General features: G+C 43.3%; 1 protein-coding gene across 1 annotated transcript in view; it reads left to right on the forward strand.

Annotated features, from left to right (window-relative positions):
• The window catches only part of CATSPERB (cation channel sperm associated auxiliary subunit beta), a 116944-nt gene that overhangs the window by 53617 nt on the left and 40780 nt on the right, over positions 1–22547 (forward strand). The window contains exons 15-18 of the mRNA XM_066343599.1: positions 1878–2024; positions 6955–7099; positions 15622–15776; positions 18488–18642. Coding sequence (XP_066199696.1) covers positions 1878–2024; positions 6955–7099; positions 15622–15776; positions 18488–18642 — 602 coding nt within the window. The remainder of the gene's footprint in view (positions 1–1877; positions 2025–6954; positions 7100–15621; positions 15777–18487; positions 18643–22547) is intronic.

Raw genomic sequence — 22547 nt, forward strand, 5'->3', positions numbered from 1 at the left:
TATATCAGTGGTTCTCAACCTGTGGGTTGCGACCCCAGCGGGGTCGAACGACCAAAACACAGGGGTCGCCTAAAGCCATCGGAAAATACATATTTATTATACAATACATTTTTAAAAATACATATTTATTATACAATACATTTTTAAAAATACATATTTATTATACAATACATTTTTTAAAATACATATTTATTATACAATACATTTTTTAAAATACATATTTATTATACAATACATTTTTAAATAAAATATGTATTTCCGATGGCATTAGGAGACCCCTGTGTTTTGGTCGTTCGACCCCCCGCCGGGGTCGCGACCCACAGGTTGAGAACCGCTGGTCTATATAAATGTAAGGTTTCATAAGAGTGGTTAGTTTAGATTAACAAATAATAAAACTAAATTGCCACAGAGCTATATTTTCTATTCCAAAGGGTCTTAACCCCAGCTGTGAATTAGAATTTGTCTTAGAGCCATTTATCTATATATAAATTATTAGTTCAGTCATATATATATTAGTTCAGTCATATATATATATATATATATATGTGTGTGTGTGTGTATATATATATGTTCAGCCCTACCCTTATGATTTTAGAGGAGAAAAATAATAATTTTTCTCTACCCCCTTAGGTGCAGTAACCGGGGTTCTGTAAATTAAACTGACAAAAGTCAGAGTACCAGGAGAAAAGAAAACTATTTATGCGTGCAGTGCCTATTTAGGCAGGTGAAAGTTAGCGATGAGTAGCTCAGAAAGGTGGTTAAAATTGGAGGGCTATATACCATCTTCATATGTTAAGAGGGGTGAGAAAGGAATTGAAGAAAAACCAAGTGAAATGATAATGGCTTTACAGGAGAGCACACAGGAGTATGTGATGAGGTTTGTTTAAACCGGTATGAGTGGTCTTTCTGTCTCTTCAGGGGGCTCATCTTCCATGAAAGAGGGTGTGGGGTACATCTTATTCAGTCTCTCTTCTCACCCTGAAGAGGCATATATGGCAGTCTTATTCTCAGAAGTTGCTGCTTTTAGTCAGATAAAGGAAGGCTTGTCTTTTTTCCCCCCTGCATCTGTTGAATCTCAAATGTCTTCATCTTAAAATAATCTTTATAACCAAGTGGCATATCTTGGGGTGCACATTCTGATCCCCTTCAAGATCATGATCCAATAGAATTGGAGTGTGGCCCAGGGTTCTGTACCTTCAAAAAGGAGTTTGAAGTGATAGTTAGGAACCTGGGCATTGGGGTCTTTCTGCTGAGTTCAGTCATTCTGGCATTTATTATAGCATTTTTGAGAAGTTAGTTCATCTTCTGAACTTTATGTTCATCAGCTATTAAATAGATGTATATGGGGGAAGGCAGAGTGAAGAGGTATCAGTGGTCGCTACTCCTTCCAGTTCTATGCTGGGTTATTGGGTGTGTCCCTATCTTAAAATCTGAGTAACAGGCCTGACCAGGCGGTGGCGCAGTGGATAGAGCGTCGGACTGGGATGCCGAGGACCCAGGTTCGAGACCCTGAGGTTGCCAGCTTGAGCGCGGTCTCATCTGGCTTGAGCAAAAAACTCACCAGCTTGGACCCAAGGTCACTGGCTAGAGCAAGGAGTTACTCAGTCTGCTGAAGGCCCGCGGTCAAGGCACATATGAGAAAGCAATCAATGAACAACTAAGGTGTCCCAACGAAAAACTGATGATTGATGCTTCTCATCTCTCTCTGTTCCTGTCTGTCTGTCCCTATCTATTCCTCTCTCTGACTCTCTCTCTCTGTCCCTGGGGAAAAAAAAAAATCTGAGTAACAGGGAAGTCTGAAAATTGTAACATAGACTAATATTATTAGTGGAAAATTTCTTACGACTTGCCCATGCTTGATCTCTTTCTAGAAAGAGACCACTGCCTCTGTGAGCAACCTGAAAAACAACATACCAAGATTTAAACCAAAATTTCCAGTTTTCACGTTTCCTCCATCGTTCTCTTCCCCTGTGGGAATGGTATTCCATCCACGAAGCCATTTCCTGTACGCCTATGGCAATCAGGTGCGCACCCGGAATTTCACTCTGGTGTGAGTGTGAATCGTTCCCTTTGCCTGGGCCGAGTGCTCATACGCCGGAGAAGCTGCTCCAGATCGGAGAAACTATGCCGTGTGCGGATGGGAACTGTTCAGCGGGAGGGGAAATGGCTGCTGCTGGAAAGAGAGGAAGAGGAGACATTTCTGGAGGGATGGATAGTTCTAAATGAGTGCAAGGAGAAAGGGGCACTCGTGGAGAGATTGGCCTTGGGGTGAGAATTATCCGACAGTAACAACAGGGAAGGGGGCTTGGGTTCAAAGCTGGTGGGTGGGGCGATGTGGTCATGGAAGCACGTAGGAATTTATCTGTTTCCTCAGTAAAAAAATCAAAGTGATTCTTTGAGAGTGAGGATGGAGGAAGAGAGTTGGGGTCATGGGGGAAAGAGAGCAGAGGGGAGTAGTTGCCGCGGAGGATGGAAGGGTTAACTGAGGGAACGCAATCCGGCGGCCTGGGCTCTGTGCTTGGGATTCACAGCAGGACCACATACAGGAATGAGTTGATGTTTCTATCTCTCTCCCTTCTTCTCTCTCTCAAATCAATAAATTAAAAATAAAGAAAAGATACATGCAAGTTACTAACACAAAAAAAGAGAAGAAGGAAGAGAAGAATTCTGTCCATTAAAAACATCATGAGGCCTGACCAGGTGGTGGCGCAGTGGATAGAGCATTGGACTGGGATGCAGAAGACCCAGGTTCAAGACCCCGAGGTCGCCAGCTTGAGCGTGGGCTCATCTGGTTTGAGCAAAAGCTCATCAGCTTGGACCCAAGGTCGCTGGCTTAAGCAAGGGGTCACTCACTCTGCTGTAGCCCCCTGGTCAAGGCACATATGAGAAAGCAATCAATGAACAAGCAATCAACAAACAACTCAGATGCCGCAACAGAGAATTGATGTTTCTTATCTCTCTCCCATCCTGTCTGTCCTTATCTGTCCCTCTCTCTGACTCTCTCTGTCTCTGTCAAAAATAAATAAATAAATAAATAAATAGATAGATAGATAGATAGATAGATAAATAAATAAAACATCATGAGAAGTGAAAATACAAACTGGGAGAGAATATTGGCAACACATTTAACTGAGAAAGCATTATATAAATAAGAGTAAATAATGATTTCCTACAATGCAATACCAAAGAAGCTAAATTGATTTCAAAAATTAGCTGATCAATGAAATATATACAAATGGGTGTTTCACAGAGAAGGAAATACAAATGGAATAAGCATGTGAGGAGATGATACAATCCACAAGCCATCAGGGAACTAGAAATCAAGAATGCAATACGATATTATTTTCAGCTATTTAACTGGCAGAATTAATTCTGACAATGCACATGTTGAAGAGTATGTGGGTCTCTTAGACACTGCTGATGGGACAGTAAATTACTGTAACTTTTTAGGAGAGCAATTTGGCATTATTATCCTGTAAATGTTAGTGTTTGTATATTCTGTGACCCACTAATGTCACTTTTTTAGCAAGGGAAACATATGAAGAAACATTTAAAATTTTTCATCATGGCACTGTTAATAATAGCATTGGATAATGTAAAATAATCCAGATGGCCATGAATAGGAGAATGAATAAATTGCATTTTATTCACAAAATGAACTATTATTAAACAGTAAGAGATAAGCAAATTAACTGAACCATATATAAAATGTATGAATATAAGTAAATCATATTGGGAGGAAGAAGTAAGTTCTAGAAGACAATATATGGTATGATATCCTTTTATCAAAAAGAGTATAAAGTGCCTGACCAGGTAGTGGCACAGTGGATAGAGCATTGGCCTGGGACGCAGAGGACCCAGGTTCAAAACCTTGAGGTCGCTGGCTTGAGCATGGGATCACCAAGTTGGGTGTGGGGTCGCTGGCTTGAAGCCCAAGGTCGCTGGCTTGAGCAAGGAGTCACTGACTTGGCTGGAGCCCCCTGGTTAAGGCATATATGAGAAAGCAATCAATGAACAAGCAATCAACAAACAACTAAGATGCTGCAATGAAGAACTGATGCTTCTCATCTCTCTCCCTTCTTGTCTGTCCCTATCTGTCCCTCTCTCTGCCTCTGTCACATACAAAAAAAAAACAATTTTCAGTTATAACTTGCCATTAAAATTCATTTTTTTAATAAATAAAATTTTATTTTAATGGGGTGACATCAATAAATCAGGGTACATATATTCAAAGAAAACATTTCTAGGTTATCTTGTCATTTAGTTCTGTTGCATACCCATCACCCAAAGAGAGATCGTCCTCTGTCACCCTCTCTTCTCTGTACCCCTTCCCCTCCCCCTCTCCCTCATTCCCTCCCCCCACCCACCGTAACCACCACACTCCTGTCCATGTCTCTTAGTCTCGCCTTTATGTCCCCCCAACATATGGAATCCTGCAGTTCCTGTTTTGTTTTTTTCACCTACTTCACTCCGCACAATGCCATCAAGATTCCACCATTCTGCTGTAAGTGATGCGATGTCATCACATCTTCTAGCTGAATAGTATACCATGGTGTATATGTGCCCCATCTTCCCTATCCAGTCTTCTATTTTTTTTTACAGTGATTAAAAGCCTTTAAGCAAACTCTTGGCCAATACAGCAAGAATCCATAAAAGAGTAGTGTCCTTAACATGTTCACCAAGTCCAAGTTGGCACCATCACCAATGCAACCCAACCACCGTTCAGTCTGTTAGGAGCTGTCACAGGGAGCAGGAGTCCAGGAAAAGTCCACATCCAGGAAAAGTCCGCATGGCACTGGCATTGTTGTCACTATTCTATACTTTGCAGCTCATGTCCAAGTCCCAATGACCGCTGCTTCTAGCTGGTAATGATTCAGGTAGACTGGAAAAGCCATTTGCAGCATGCGTGGATATGGAGCTTCTGTTCTCCTCTGCCTGGAGAGATGAGAGCAGGTTGCTTTTCCCTGGAGCTCTGCGACTGTGGCGTGGTAAAGAGAACCTTGGGATACACTAAGCTGGGTGGCAAAGGTAGATTCATAATAGAAGTTGGCAAAAGGGGGAAAGAGAGCTCTAAATTAGGAGTAGGTCCCAGCCTGAAATATGAGTGGGGCATTGAGTTAGGAGGAATAAAGGAAACACTGTATATTAAGCAAAGCAGCAGAAAATAGGACTATCAACACCCACAACCGAAATCTTTGAGGGAAGAATAAAAAACCTGACTATTCAGGCAAAACATAGTTAAGTGGCCCTTGTGCAAACGAGATCAGTTTACCTGCTTCTTGGAAGAAATACCCTAGTCTCGTCCACAGTGTCGTAGATGGGGCCGACGGCCCTGGGCACCTTCAGCCTTCAGTGGCAAACCCCAGCTTTCTGGGCAAGGTTAGGTCATAGGTGGCTGGAGCAGGGCTGGAAGAGACTGAACCCTCCCTTAGAGGAGCGAGGGGGAAGCCTACCTTCCAGTGTCCCTGTTTCCTCACAGCAGAGGCACGTAAGCCTGGCAGACTTTAGCTCAATGACCTTCCTTTCCACTATTGAAGCAGGACCCAGATGGCATCCTATGAGACCCCTTTGGGGTGTTGGAGCCTTTAAGGGTGTATCCTAAAAGCTGGTAGTTCCCCTGATCTCTATTGGGCCTTTTCTGCCTCTAGGTATCTTAAAAGCCATGCTCAGAAGATCTTGCTGAGGGGTTTGAGGATCCCCATCTGCCTATATAAATCTTTTCCATATATCTGGAGCTATTTGGAAAAAGACAAAACAGTGTTATTAGCTGGATCTAATAAAGAAGGTAGTAGTTTGCAGGCGAAAAAGATTTGGTGTCTCCTGTTCATCAGCATTCAAAAGAAATGTAATTTTTTTTTAAGTAAAAAGCATGATATGGTAGACCCGTAGGAATTCCAGGATATGACTACCTCCTTTTAATTTTTTTTTAATTGACCTTAAAATGTTTGCTGAGTACACTTTAATAATACCTTAACTTTAAAGAGTGTAAGCATGACAAAATACAGTAAATGCTTTTGCTCCATATGCAGGAGCATTTTCAGTTTAGCCAGTTTAGGAAATCCAATAATAGAACAATGCATACAGACAATGAGCTATAACATGCTTAGCAGCCTCTCCTGTTCTGACAGAGGTTACTACAGATCTGGAATATGTATCCACTGTAATGTGGACATACGACTGTTTGCCCAATGAAGGTATATGAGTAACATCCATCTGCCAAAGTTGTCCTGGTAGGGGTCCTTGAGGGTTAACTCCAAATGAAGGAAAATTCATTTTTAAGAAGAAATTAAAAACCACCTCCCGTACCCCAGAAATTTTTATTTGAGTAAGACTTAGGCTATTAAAAGAAGTACCCAGCAGGATCCATCCATAATATTATCTGATTTATCTTAAAGCAATGCTCCCCAAAAGATGAGGAAATAGAGAACTTAACATGCTCTGTCTGGCGGAGTGTACTTGAGGGTTTCCTAAGGCCCCAGGACACACCGTTGCAGATGCCGGGGGCTCCTCCACACACAGCATGTTCACATACCCTTTGCAGGATTCCTGGAGCGCGAAGTCTCGTGTCAATATGGGACAACACTCCCCCATATCCAAATGCACCTGGCCCTTCATCCCTTATGGACAAGGAGATCCCATTTGGGAGATGAGGGGAATAACTTCATTCTTCTATACGTTCACCATGCATCCTATATAGAACTGAGCCCACTACCTACACTGCCATACAAATTCTAGGGAGCAAATACAGAGTAGCCGAGTAAGGAGTGTGTACTTGTGTATGTGTGACTGTGGGGGGGGGGGGAGGGAGAAACAGAGACGGGGAGGGGATAGATGGATGTGGGAATATGAGAGGGACCGTGCTGTATGAATTTTCTTAGGTAGGAAGGTTAGGCTGACAGGTGAATGCTGTTTCACGACAGCTCTTTACTGGACGGTACCCTTTCATTCCCTTAGGTGTGGCTTTCAGTGGATGGCGGCAACACTTTTGAGTTGTTAGCTGACTTTCATGAAGACATCATAAAGCATTCGTATCACAGCTTCTATACTTCCACTATTGCTTTTGTCTCCCAAAGTGGAAAGGTTTACAAGACAAAGGCAGGTGAGTAACTCACTTTTATTGGTGTAAGCACTATATGTGGGCCAGGGATTAGAAGATACATAAAAAAATCTGCCATATTAATCAACTGATCTTAAAGTCTGAAACCTATTAAGAGTGATAGATTTTTAATTGTGGTAAAATATACATAAACATAAAATTTACCATCTTAGCCATTTTTCAGCATACCGCTGTCATATTAAATACCTTCAAAATGTTCAGTAACCATCACTACCCTGCATATCCAGAACTCTTTCTGTCTTGTAAAACAAACTATATCCTCATTTCCCTCCCCCCACAGTCCCGGGCGACCAGCGTTCTGCCTCCCGGCTCTAGGATTTTGGCTATTCTAGGTCTCTCACATAAGTGGAATCATGTAGTATTTGTCCTTTTGTGACTGGTTTATTTCACTTAGCACGATGTCCTCAAGGTTCATCCATGTTGCATCATACTGCAGAATGCTCTTCATTTTTAAGGCTGAGTAATATCCAATTCATGTATATACCACATTTTGCTATTCATTCATCCCGTTGATGGGCACCTGGGTTTCTTCCATGGTGTAGCTATGTGAATGACACCGTTAGGAACACGGCTATACAACCATCTCTCTGAGGCCCTTCTTTCCATTATTTTGGGTGTCTATGCACAAGTGGAGCTGCTGGACCATAGAGTAATTCTCTTTTTAATTTTTTGAGACAGCTCCATATCTTTTCCATAGTGCCAAACCATTTTACATTCCTCTGATTCATGTAAAAGGTTCCAGTTCCTCCACATCCTTGTCAACACTTGCTACTTTGTTTTTCCATCATAGTCACCCTGCTGGGTGTGAGGTAGGACCTCATTATAGTTTTCCTTAGTGATGTTGCACATCTTGTGCTGCTTGTCCATTTGTAAACCGTCTTTGAAGGACTGTCTATTCCAGTCCTTTGCCCATTTGTTAATTAGATTGTTTCTGTTTTTCTTATTGTTGAGTTTTAGTTCTCTATATATTCTGGGTATTAATCCCTTATATGATATATTATTTGCAAACATTTTCTCCCACTTTGTGTTACCTTTAACCTCATTAATTAAATTAATTCCTATTTTCTTTTTTTTTGTGTGTGTGTGTGTGCTCTTTGCTTTACTGTAATGTAAGCGAATTATTCTCGAGCCCCGTTTGCTTCCTGTCCTCAGGCAGAGCGTGGGTTCCTTTCCTCAGCACAGTGCAGTGCCCGGGAAGACGGTCAGTCTGACTCCCTCAGGAAGGCCTGACTGCCCTGTACTTCTGCTTTGAATGACGTCTCCTCCACCATCGACTTCTCTCTTGTTGGGAGGGTACTGCTGACAGTCCTCGGGAATTTTTAATGTACTTCCCTCTCCCAATATGCTTCAAAGGACTGGACGTAGAGTAAACACGACCTGTTCCACCAGAATGTTCTTTCTCTTCCTTAGCGCTTACTGTCTTCCATTTTAACATGTTGTTCCCTTTCCTCCTCTGGTTTCTGCTGGTAGCTTTGTTTTCGGTTTTTGCGCTATTTATTTACGTACCTGTTTTTTTTGTTTGTTTGTTTGTTTTTTGTATTTTTCTGAAGCTGGAAATGGGGAGAGACAGTAAGACAGACTCCCACATGCACCCGACCGGGATCCACCCGGCACGCCCACCAGGGGCGACGCTCTGCCCACCAGGGGGAGATGCTCTGCCCCTCCGGGGCGTCGCTCTGCCACGACCAGAGCCACTCCAGCGCCTGGGGCAGAGGCCAAGGAGCCATCCCCAGCGCCTGGGCCATCTTTGCTCCAATGGAGCTTTGGCTGCGGGAGGGGAAGAGCGAGACAGAGAGGAAGGGGGGGGGTGGAGAAGCAAATGGGCGCTTCTCCTATGTGCCGTGGCTGGGAATCGAACCCGGGTCCCCCGCACGCCAGGCCGACGCTCTACCGCTGAGCCAACCGGCCAGGGCTTATTTACATACCTGTTGGTTTTTATGGTAGAATATATATGGCATAAAATTTAGCCTTTTAACCATCTTTAAGTGCACAGTTCAGTGACATTAAGTGCATTCTCATGGGCTTACACCATCATCACACCCATCTCCCTCCAGAACTTGCCCGTCCTCCCAAACTCAAATTCTGTGCCCCTGACCCAGCAGCTTCCCCTCTCTCTGCCTCCAGCCCCTGGCAACTACTTTTTCTTTCTATTAACTTCACTACTCTTGTGTGCCTCATATGGGTGGGATCACATGGTATTTGTCCCTTTGTGACTGGCTTATGTCACTTAGCCTATAGTCCTCAAGCTTCATTCATGTTGTAGCGTACATCAGCACTTCATTCTTTCTATGGCTGAATAATACTTCATCGTATGGATATAGCACATTTTGTCAACTTATTTATCGGGATATTTGGGTTGATGAACATTTGATGTTTTCTCTACTTCTGGATCTTATGAATAATGCCATTATGGACATTTGTGTGCAATTTTTTATGTGGAAATACGTTTCGGTTCTCCTAAGTCTAATGGCTAGACCATATGTTCACTCTGTGTATAACATTTGGAGGAATTGCCAAACTGCAGCTGCACCACTTTACCTTCCCGCCAGTAAGGCGGGAGTATTGTCTCCGTATGTTTACCAACGGTTGCTGCTGTCTTTGGTCTAGGAACTCTAGTGGTGAGAAATCGCATCTCCTGTTTATTAGCGTGCACTGAATGACTAATGATGTTGGATATTTCTGCGTGTGTTTGTTGCCCATTTGTGTACCTTCTTTGGAGAAGTGTAGATTCAAATTCTTTGCCCATTTAAAACTGGGTTAGTTGTCTTTATTGTTAACACTTTATGTACTCTGGATATAAGTCTCATCAAATATGTGATCTGTGTGTATTTTTCTCTCATTCTGTGGGTAATCTTTTTACCTCTGCAATGGTGCTTTTTGAAGTACAAACATTTTTAATTTTGGTGGTTTGATTTAGCTATTATTCCTTTTGTTGTTTGTGGTTTGGGTGTTATATCTAAGAAACTATTGCCTAATACAAGGTCATATTCTCTTCAAAGAGGGTTATAGTTATATATATATATATAAATATATATATACACACACACATACATACATATATACACATACATACATACATATCATATATATATGTATATATATTTGGTTCATTTTGTTAGGTGTTCATAAGATGATGAAGCTACCAATTGTATAAAAGTAATGCTGAAATTCAGTAACTTAATAGGCAAGGGAGATGCCCTTCAGAATTACAATCTCCCCAACAATACTTAAGCAGCACTTTTACAGAATACTGAGTAAGTTTGGAGATTGGGGTAAACTTGGAGATCTCTGATAAGGTCTAACCAGAGTGGAAAAAATACTGATTGTCTCCAAGACAAGCATGAGACCGGTTTTCTTTTGGTTTGTTTTGAACATTGTCATCATTCTTGACTGTCGAGCTTAAAACCAGTCTTTCTTTTTTTTTTCCTGGTCTTCTAAGTCTCTGAAACAATTTTAAACAACAAGCTTTCTAAAGGTTTCTGATATGACTTCAGAATTCTTTGCTCACTGCTCACTGGCACAATCAGTTTTACTGCCATAAAATCTCTGTTGGTCCTTCCGAATTCAAGGGTAAGGAGAGACCACAAACTTCTGATTCTGTTTCCCCACATCTTCACCACTATGCTTAGTTTATGCTAAACTTTTGCTGAGTTTATGCCAGTATCGAGGTTACCTTTGTGGTTTATTTGCCTGAATCATTTGTTGAGACAGCATTTGTGCAGTAGCATTGAAGAATCTGATGTCAGTCATCATATGGTTATGAAATAAACAAAAATGACTTCTGAGTGTCATGAGGAAGGATTGAGAAGAAGAGCAAGCCATGGACCACTTCCAATATTCCGGAAAGTTCCTTGAAGCCCCTTCCCTGTCAGCGTCTCACTCAGGCGAGCCGGTATTCTGGCTCCTAAAGGTCTGGCCTGTCTTGAACTTCGTGTAAATAGGATTACATAGTATGCATTCTTTTGTGTCCGACTTTCCCCAGCCAACATTATGACTGCGATTCCTTCATATTGGTACCTGGGTTTGTACCTTGTTCTTGTTCGCTGCTGTGTAGTCTTCCATTGTGTGAATATACTATTTATCCGTTCCACTGCTGGTGGGTATTTGTATCATTTCCTTTTGAGGCCTATTATAAAATAAAGTAGCTATGAACATTTCTGCCTAAGACTTTTGCTGGGCAGAGCTCTCATTTGTCTGGGGTCCTCCTAGGAGTGGACTGCTTCATCATCCAGTATGTGTTTGTTTAGCTTTGGGTGGGAAAAAAAATTAAGTGCTGCCAACATTTTCCCAGAGTGAGTGCATCAATTTATGGTCCTACCAACAATGGGAAGGAATTTCAGTTGCACCCCCTCCCCCCTTCTCACCCCACTTAGTATTGTTAGTCTTTTCAACACTGGACCACTGTGATGAGTATGTAATGGTAGCTCACTGAAGATTTAGTTCGCATGGATAATAATGGTGAGTACATTTACATATGTTCATTGGACAATTTTTATATCTCTTTTGGTAACTTACACCTTCAGGTCTTTTTAAATCAAGTTTCGATTGAATTGACATTTCTTACTGGTTTCTATGAGCTAGTAATGTATTATGGATAGAAGTCCCTTAGACTCTGACCTGCAAAACATCTCTTCCCAACCAATCACTTGTCTTTTTCATTCTCTTTATTGTATCTTTTGATAAACAAAGTTATTAGTTTTCAAAAGTTAAATTTCTGACTTTTATGATTATTGTATTTTGCTACTTGTGCCGTTAAGAAATTTCTGACTATTCCAAAGTGAAAAAGAAAGTCTCCTGTTTTCTTCTGGCAGATTTTTTTAGACCTTCTTATATAGGTCTATGTAAAATTTCTAATTTTGTGTGTGTGGTATGAGGTATGGTTTATTTCCCCCCATAAAGCTGTTAGGTTCTCTACTCTGGCCTTGAGTTGGATATTCAAGGTCATAAGCTTTTTAAAAAAACTCTTGTTAAGCTCTCCAATATATCCATAAAAATCATACCAACCCACAGTTTTTGTAAAAACCATGCCTGTAATTGTAATCAAATACACGGCCCATGTCCCCCCTTAAGTCTTGCCCTCCATAGACACTTGATCCCATGCTACTATGCTACTACCAGTAATAATATGAGTAATTGTGGCACCCTTGCTTGCTAGGGATTGTGAGGGTCACATATCTACCAGGCACAAGAGGTCATCTGTGCATTCCTTAAATGTGTGAGCTACTCAGTCCCAGATTTCCACCTTGATATTGTTTTCTAGGGACCTTTCTGATAGAAAATATCAGATCAATTTTGGTCCTGATTGGAAATATAATTACATTCAAGTGTTTCACCTGTAGAGCAGTGGACAGTGTTCAAGAAACCAACAATGACCGTAAAGCATACAAAGACTGTCAATGGAAAGGAGTCATTGTGGTCCCTTTGATTAAAGGGGTAATGCAAATAAATATATAATAGATGGATAGTAGGTAGATAGAGAAATAGGTAGGTAGGTAGGTAGGTAGGTAGATGGATGGACAGATAGATAGGTAAATAGATAGACAGACAGACTTCTTTCTCCTTCCCTTGTTCGTATCTCCTGCTAGTTAGTCCTTTTCAATGGTCAAACCCAGTCAGAACAGCTAGAACTAGAGCACAAGTATAATAGTTCACACAGACCAGACTCCTAGTGACCCGGACAGAAGGGATGGGCAAGTTGTGATACAAAAATCAAAACAGACCAAGCAAGATGACTTTGGAAATGGGAAAAATAATTAACACCTAAGAAAACTAAACTAAACTGGCAATAGAAATCCTAAACCCTTACAAATTACAGATATAATCTCCAGAAGCATGTCCACATGCAGAATGAAAAATCGGTTAGTGGAAAGAATAAAAAATGGCAAACAAAGATGCTAACGATGGAGACACAGCAAGTTGTAAGGTTTTCCAGTGATGCACAGAGGTGGCAACTCCGTGTTTCTCCGTTTTATCTACACTTCTTGGCACACTTTAGCCCTTTGATACAGATAAGTGAATCAATACTGAAAACAAGAACAAAGGAAACCAAAACTGATCATTAAAAAATTACGTTTTTACAACTAAAAGCAAAACCAATCATGAAAGCAAAAACAAAACACCTCTGAATTATTTGAAATAGAAAACGCAAGTCAAATTTTTAAAAGATTTTATTTATTTTAGGGAAGGGATAGAGAGAGAGAGAGAGAGGAGAGAGAGAGAGAGAGAGAGAGAGAGAGAGAGAGAGAGAAGAGGAGAGGAGGAGCAGGAAGCATCATAGGTACCTTGACCAGGCAAGCCCAGGGTTTCCAATCGGCAACCTCGGTGTTCCAGGTCGATGCTTTATCCACTGTATCACTACAGGTCAGGCTGTAAGTCCATTCTAAATGCAGAAAAAAACAAAACCAGCCTTGGGTTTTTCTGCTGCAACAATACAATCACATATTCATCTAAAGAACCTTCCAAGAAAAAATAACATTACCTTAGAACCTGGAGCCACCTCCACTAGCTATTCCGAGGCAAGGCCAACAGAAGAATGTTATAAACACGATCGTTTGTCGGATCTGAGATTCACTGACTATGAGATGCACCCTGTTAACACAGGCATGAAAGAAGAATCTTCCAATGAAACTTGAACACAGTGTTTTAACAGTGATCCTGGGTGGTGAATAGGTCCTTACCATGGCATTATTTCCCCTGCCTACAGTTGTGTTGCTTGGTGTGTGATAAGGCAAATTTTGCATGTCATCTTAGTAATAAAACGTAATCAAATTCCATCAACTGTGAGCTTCCACCGTTCTTAGGTCCTATAAAGAAATTTGGAAGTGTGGTTATTCTAGTCATATTTTGCTTTATTGATAAATCTATGTCCTACTTTGTTCTCCTCTTGTGCTACACCCACCGTAACTGTTTTGATGTCAGCTTATAATGTAGTATTTTTAAAGGCATAGTAAGCAGCAGTAAAATTCAACATGCATTACACCAGCGATTCAGGAAACTCAAAGCGATGACAATACAAAGAGCCAGCTGAGACCAAGTACACTCCTGGGTAGCCAGTTGACCACTATGGCATGAGTGCCACCTGCTGGACAATAGTTGTAAGACATGTCAATTCCCAGATTTAACATTGTTTCTGGGTGTGACTGTTGAGGGCGTTTCTGGACGAGATGAGCATTCAAATGGGTAGACCCAGTCAAATAGATTGGTAGTAGGCACCACCCAGTCCTTGGAGGGCCTTGTGTAGAACCAAAAGGCAGAGGAAGAAGAGTTCATCTCTTTTGCTTCCTGTCTGTCTGCTTGACCTGGGACATTGGTCTCCTGCCCTTGGATGGGGACTTGCATCAACGCCCCCCTCCTCTCAGGCCTTTGGCCTACAACTGGGAGTCACCACATCGGCTCCTCTGCTGCTCGAGCCTGTGGGTCTTCAGCTTGCAGGGGACCTCGCAGCCTCCATAACTGCATGAGCTAATTCCTCATACTAAACCTCTTCCTTTTGATACCGTGCTGGCTGGTGCAGGGTGCTGGTGGTGAGAAGTGGTTCTATGTTTATGGTGGAGGCTTAGGTCAATAGGGTTTGCTGACGGGTTAGAGAGAGGGTGTGAGAGGAAGAGAAGAGTTAAGAACGACACCGAGGTTTTTGGATTGAGCAGCAGGAACGGTGCAGTTGCCATGAATGGAGATGAGGAAGCCTCGGGGGAGGGGTTTTGCACAAGGATTAGGAGTTCGGTTCGGGATGAGTCCAATTTGAGGTGCCAGGCTGACACGGATCTGGGGCTGTTGGTGGACAGTTAGATATAAATCTGGGGTTCAGGGAAGAGAATGAAATGGTGGGGGGCAGGGGTTAAATTTGGGAGTCGTCCACATAAAGATGGGTTTTAAATCCTAAAACCAGACAAGATTTCCAGAGGTAGCCCAGAGATGGATAGAAAAGAGAGTTAAGACCTGAGAGTTGGAGCATTCTAGCACTGAGGGGTCAGGGGCAAGAGGGTGGGCCTGTCAGCAGAGCCGGGCCAGCTCGGGAGGGTTGTGTGTGTGTGTGTGGACGTCACTGTGTTCATCCCGAGACCGGAGCTTTCACTCTGACTCCGTCCTCCATCCGGGATGGATGGTGCTCTCCACTCTATCCAGGGCTCTCTACTGAAACTGCCCTCGCTTCCTGAGGGTTTTCTCATTGCCTGCTACCTACCCAGCCATCTGACATGCTGGTATTAGCAAGAGGCACCACCACCAGACAGAGCTAACCTCTTTCCTTCTAGACACCTTTAACATCTGCTCGCTCTGTCCTTCACCTGTGTCAGCGAGCTGGCTCTGTAATGGCATGGAGCCTGGGAAAGACTTCCTAGGGACTTAACAAAGAAGAGTATGTATCAATATTTGACCAGTGCTGGCGTCTCGAGCCCCATTCCCACTCCTTAGTTTAAATGAAGGGGTTTTTGCAAAGTATGCTATTCAAAGATCTCTAGTTGTTTTAGATCAATGTCAAGAGACTTCTGTTTCTTTCCCAACAGGATTAGAAAGCTATAGTAAAGCTGGATATATTATTGATAGAGTTTTCACATTATACTATGACCACATGGGATTCATCCATAAACTGACTCCAGGTTATTTTAAAGCTGAAGGACCACCCGGAGACATTGGAACGTCTCAAAGTATTTTTATAGAGGTTGGTGATATAATGTGTTGAAGCAGTTTGCTTTGTTTTAAGAGTAAATGCCACATTCCATATATAGAATGGGAAAATACGAAAGTAAATTCTTTGCGACGATCTCCTAATGGATTTTGCTCTATTTAACTAAAGGGTAAACCCCCATATACCAGGGAACATCTCCCAAATCTTACAAGTCCCATCCCACTCAGGGTATATAGATTTACTCCACCCTGGGTAGCTTCACACAAATATCTTCACAGCAGAATACCACCGGACAGTCTAAGCTAGATCCGTTACTGCCAACCCAGGTTCGTGGCGGGTTGGATTCTCTACCTCCCAAGATTGACCTTGAACAATGAGTTCTGTTTTTCCTACCGGTTGGCCCTTCTTTGTACTAACCCTGCCCCTCTCACTTCCTGCTTTTCTAATGCTAACACAGGAAGCAGTTATTGTCTTTTCCACAGGTGATACTACCTGTAGATCTTTATAACGTGTAGCGTGCCACTGGTGAAGCTGCATTTGCCTAAGAACTCCTCATTGGGTACACAGTCATGAAAACAAGCTCTCATCAACACAGTGGCAAAGAATCAAACAGATTTTTGACTGGGGTTTAATAAAACCCCCCTAAAGGAAAGAAAATAAAGAATGACCCTAGTTGTAATAGAGCATTCCAAATCACCAGGCCAAGAGGGCAGTTGGAAATAGGGTGTTTTAATCGGCAACAGTGTGGATGGGCCTGAGGGTACTGTGCTAAGTGAAACGAGTCAGACAGAGGAAGCTAGAAGCCCTGTGATTTCCCTTATATGTGGAATCTAAAAAATAAAATGAACAAACGAGCAGAACAGAAACAGACTCACAGAGAGAGAACATTTTGATGGTGGCCAGGAGGGAGAGGGGGTGGGGGATGGGTGGAAGAGGTGAAGGGATTAAGAAATACAAATTGGCAGTTAGAGAATAGTCATGGGCTGTAAAGTACAGCATAGAGAATGTACTCAATATCATAATGAGGACCTATGGTGCCAGGTGGGTACTCGATCCATTGGGATGAGCACTTCATAAGTTACATAGTATCTAACCACTGGGTTGTACACATGAAGCTAATATACTATTGATTGTCAACCGTGGTTGAAAAATAAAAAATTAAAGTAAAAAAAAACAAAAAACAGAAAATCCCCCACATACAGTGTTTTAGTTTCCCATCTGAGATTTAAGTAGTAGAGAGAGAGGTGGGGACTTCCTTCTACCCATGAGATGCCACCATGTGACTCCCTGTGTGTTTGCCAGTCTGTGGTGCACTAATTTAATGATGTAAACAGAACGGTAGAACTAACCAAAAAAGCAAATTTTCACTATCTTCACAATTTGTAGAAAATGTCTCTTACGTGCAAGTTTAAATTATAAAAAAAATCAAGCACCAATATAAAGGCTTTTGTAGTCAGGATGAGTTCAGGGAACTCACACTCAATATAATCACACACACACACACACACACACACCGTCCTCAGGATGAGTTCAGGGAACTCACACTCAATATAAACACACACACACACACACACACACACACACACACACACACACACACACACACACACACACCATCCTCTCCTGTTCCCCCACCCACACACACACTACACCTGTGCCCCGTCTGCATGGCAACAATCACTAGCCTCTGTTTGGCCCTGCTGTGTGCCAGGCACTGTTGTGAGCTCTTCATGTTAGTAACAATATTTATCCTCCTTTTCCTGATGAGGAAGTGAGGCGCTGCCAGACTCAATAATTTCCCCCAAACTGCATCTACGGCTGGTTCGTGGCTGGAACCAGGCGCACATCCAGGCCACCGGTGCTCCTGGTGCCAGGCCCGTGCCCTCCCCTCCTCACTCTGCCGCCTCTCACCAGACCGCACGCGTTCCATGGCATTCTCTCGGCACTTGCAGGCTGGAATGGCACACCGAATTCCAAAGCATTGTCAGTGCCCCCCACCCCGCCCCCAGCGCCCTTCGGCCATCTGCACGTCCCGCGTTTACCTGCTCTGCTTCCCGCTCCCCACTCTCCTGGGTGGGTTCCCAAGACAGCAGGGTGAGGCGGGAGGAACCCAGAAACCGGTCTGGTCTGGGAGGCAGGCTCTGATGGCTGAACCCCACCCAGCCTGAACACGGGGTGCCCTCCCTCCCCAGGTCACAGCAACCCCCTGGGGGCTGGTCCCCAAAGCAACAGGAGCAGAGTCCGAGAGGGGGGTGTTTAAGGGACAACCCTGTAGGTCAGAAATCGGGCGGAGACGCCTGTGCTGACCGCAAGGGAAAGCCCTGTGAGCCACAGGCAGTGGGAACAGCAGGTGCCACCAGAGCTGGGGACTCGGGCAGTAGCTGTGCAGAGTCACTGGCGAGAGGAGGGGTAGTTCCCAGCTCCTTTCCTGAGTAAAACTCTAAATAAGAACTGTGTTTAATTCCTCCGACACACCCAGCAGAGGACACACCGGTCCCCACGCCCCTTCCGCTCCAGGCCCTGCCTTCCTCCTCAGAGCTCCCCTTCCTCCTCCACAGACACAGCCCTCTCCTCGCCCTCCGCGGGCGTTCAGACAGACCGTGTGGAGCTGTTACTCCTCCTGCGGAGAAGCGAACCAGTGTTGCTCTGATGTGGACTGGGAAGAAGTCTGTTATCTAATTTTCTCATGACTGAAGTGTAAAATACTTTAAATACAATATATATATATTTTTCCCCTACTCCAGGATTCTGATATGGGATTTCAGACTGCACTCGTCCCACAGTTTACCAACATTAATGAAATGATCTTTTATGCATATGTGCCCGAAAATGAACCTATGGAAAGTATACATACCAAGCAATTCAGCAAGATGCACCTTGGGAAACAGCTGACGCACAGGTAGCTGCCGCTGCGCCTCGCGTTTCGGCAGATTGCACACTGCTTTCTAGATTCTCAATTCTGAGCCTACTTTTTTGAGTAATCTTCCTGATCAAATAGAGTCAGTCTTTTTTTTGACATCTCACAAGGCCACATATATTTGTAGACTCCAAGATGCCTTGCATGTTGCCACAATTTCAGAAACTTGGAGCTAGTGATATCAGCACCATGAGGCCAAGGCACAGAAACGTGCCTTTGCCACCTGGAATAGAAAATGTTGAGGGCCAGCCCTGGATGGATGGCTCGGTCAGTTAGAGCGCTGTCCCAAAGCACAGAGGTTGCCGGTTCGATCCCCGGTCAGGGCACATCCAGGAACAGATGTTCCCGTCTCTCTCTTGGTCTCCCTTCCTCTCTCTAAAATCAATAAAATAAACGTTTAAAAAAATTGTTTAAAAAATGGATGTTTTAAAAATGTTGAGGGCCACACTGGATACTGGGTATCCACAGTGCTCTCTCACATGGCAGCTCTCATACTCCCTAAAACAAACACCTCTGACACTGTGAAGGCCATCTTGCCTGAGTCACTGCACAACGGGTATGCAGAATTCTCAGGAAGGCTTGCTTCTAAGATATTGGCAAAAGCCAATGACCCTTAAAGCTATCTGTAAGGGGCCTGACCTGTGGTGGCACAGTGGATAAAGCATCGACCTGGAACACTGAGGTCGCTGGTTTGAAACCCAGGGCTTGCCTGGTCAAGGCACATATGGGAGTTGATGCTTCCTGCTCTTCTCTCTCTCTCTCTCTCTCTCTCTCTCCCTTCCTTAAAATTAATAAATAAAATTAAAAAAAAAAAGCTATCTGTAAGGTCTGAATACTGTCTTTGAAGAACATTATGAATTCTCCAACCCCTCAAAACTAACGATTGGAAAAATAACAATGTCAGCTGACCAGAAACTCGCCCTATTCCAAATGGAGTGGGCCCTATTCTGCCAGGTTGAAATCCATTTACTATATATGAATTGGTCCGTCTGGCCACCCTCTGTCCCACAGCCAGCAGCGCAGGCACCATGCGGCTACACACTCCGAGGTAGATAAAAGCAGGAATCAGAATAGAACAAATGCTGGCAGTAGTTTGTTGTTGTTGTTGTTGTTTTTCCATAAGGATTGTGGAACTTTCTGTCTCTAAGGAAAGTATCACGATCTCTAGAACTTTTTTGTTTTCAGGGCCCTTGTATGTGTGACATTCCAGGTCTGTTTGTTCATGTTTATATTATTGGTATGTCCTTGGAGAAAAACGTAGGCTCACATTTTAAAAAATTAATATGTTCATATCCTCTCAATGTTAATATAAGTTTCTTATCACCTAAAAATTATTGTTGAGAGCTTATGAAAATTCTCTTAAGGATCAGAATAGTTGAACACCAGACCAGCCCATTCTGTGATCAGATGCAGTAACTTTGCTCTACTGACACAGAAATCAAGGGAACAGGTGTTTCCAGGGCAGCAAATAAGAGAAAGCCAAGATCAGAGAACCGGGGAAGGTGAGACACCAAGGAGGCCAGTCTTGAGGATTTGGGAGCACGAAGTTCTGCTGTCAGCAATAGGCCAAAGGCAGAGGGCAGAGCACAGCGAGCCATCCATTCATCTCTTCCACAAATAATCACTCAGCACTTGGACATGAAGGCACCGTGGTTGGTGCTGTGACAGAGCTGTGAGGAAGATGCTCCGTGAACTAGCAGTCCAGCACCAGAAGTAGGCAGGCATGTAATTACAGTTGACCTAAGTCTACAAAGGAAAAACGAGCATTGAGAGAGTATTTTCCTGGGGGTTGAGCCCTTGTGTGAGGTTTTTAGAAGGTGCTCGGAGGCAGTAATGGAAGATGGAAGAGCGAGGAAGAGCGAGGGAGGGGGATAGCAAAAAGGTTCCCGGCTCCAGCGTACAGAAGGTAAAAGGCCACCGGGCCAGAGGGTCATGGTGTTTGAGAAACAACAACAACCAGAGTGACTTTGGTGTCATAAGCCAAGGAGGAAGTCATTCAAGAGGTAGAGCAAGGTCAAGCAGGCCTTCTGGGTCCCAAGCAGGAACTTGGGCTTTAATCTAAGAGAGAAGGAAGCATCAGGCACTTCTAACGGGGTGAACAACTGGATGATTTATGTGCGACTTGTTCTCTAAATAAGCTAGAGAAACCAACTTCATTTTTCTTTCTACTGTGTCTTTTCAAATCCCCTCTGTGCATTTGCTTCCTACTACCTCCAGTATCAGGCAAAAACCAGAGCTTTTCTCCGAGAAAGTAAATAAATATTTCCTTGACTTAAAAAAGTAATCACATGACTCCATTCCTGTCTGTTTAAAAAAACAAAAACAAACAAACAAAACTTTACAGCCTGACCAGTGGTGCAGCAGATGGACTGTCGACCTGGGACACTGAGGATCCAGGTTCGAAACCCTGAGGTCACTGGCTTGAGCACAGGCTCATCCGGCTTGAGCACAGAGTTTCGGTTCGCTTGAGCATGGGATCATAGACATGACCCCATGGTCACCGGCATGAACCCAGTGATCACTGACTTGAAGTCCAAAGTTGCTGGCTTGAGCCCAAGATCACTAGCTTGAGCAAGGGCTCACTGGCTCAGCTGGAGCTCCCTGGTCAAGGCCTGTATGAGAGGTAATCAGTGAACTAAAGTGACTGTAACACAAGTTGATGCTTCTCATCTCCCTTCCTGTCTGGCCCTCTCTCTCTCTCTCTCTCTCTCACTAAATAAATGCATAATAAAAATAAATTTAATAAACTTGACCCTCTTAACCACTTTAAATTTGTTTCCCAAACTCTATTTGGAACCTGGCCCAAACTGGGAAGCCGCAGGGTAGGGACATAGAGCGTTTCTTATTTTCTGGTTCACATCATCCTCTCTCCTATGATTTCTAGCCCTTCTTGTTTGCATGAAAGAAAAGAGGTCAAAAAAGGGGGCAAGAGGTCCTCCTGATGGAGACCTCCAGAATCCTTTGAAGGGGACAATGTCACTCTTCTAACTGGTGACAACCGCCTGATCCCCGCCACAGCTCTGGGAGCCGGCAACTCTCTGGGCTCCCTTCACAGTCCGTCTGGGCAGCATTTCTCCTCCGCCCTGCCTCTCCCCTGCCCCCAGGACTACACCAGCCCCCAGAGATAGCACTGTCTTGAAATTTGGTGTGAACTATTAAAACATTTTTTCTTTATAGCTTTCACACAGGCATATGCATCAAAATGTATTGTTCAGGTTTACTAAATGTATTCTTTAGTTATGTACACCTCCTGGGATTTGCCTTTTTCATACACTATGCTTTTAAATTTTTCATATGCTTCACAAATTACTCGATATCGATACATGCATCTGCAGTTCACTTTCATGAACATATCACAATTTATTTACCTATTCTCCTGTGTTGTCTGATAGTAGTGTTTAACTTTTGCTATTTATTCTTAAGACTTTACTTGGTCTAGAATTGATGTGTATAGTGGGAAGTGGAAACCTGGTTTCTTTTCTTTCCTCCTCCCTCCCTCCCTCCCTCCCTCCCTCCTTCCCTCGCTTCCTCCCTCCCTCCCTCCCTCCCTTTCTTCCTTCCTCTCTCTCTCTCTCTCTCTCTACACACACACACACACACACACACACACACACACACACACACACAATCATCTGATGGATCCTCCCTGATCTGCAGTTTCACCCTGTGATATGTCATAATCCCATATATGCATTGTTCTCTTTCTGGTCCCTGTTCTATTTCATTGCTATATTGGTCTTCTCTGTGTCACACTACATTTCTCTAACTATATAACACATTAATAGCACACACTCCTGGTTTCCCTTGGCCTTTCTTCTTGCACTGAAATGTGATATTCAGCATGTCAAGTTCATCAAGAAAAAAACTCACAACAATAACTATTAATA

Source organism: Saccopteryx leptura, chromosome 6 (assembly GCF_036850995.1).
Source record: "Saccopteryx leptura isolate mSacLep1 chromosome 6, mSacLep1_pri_phased_curated, whole genome shotgun sequence".
Taxonomy (NCBI): Eukaryota; Metazoa; Chordata; class Mammalia; order Chiroptera; family Emballonuridae; genus Saccopteryx; species Saccopteryx leptura.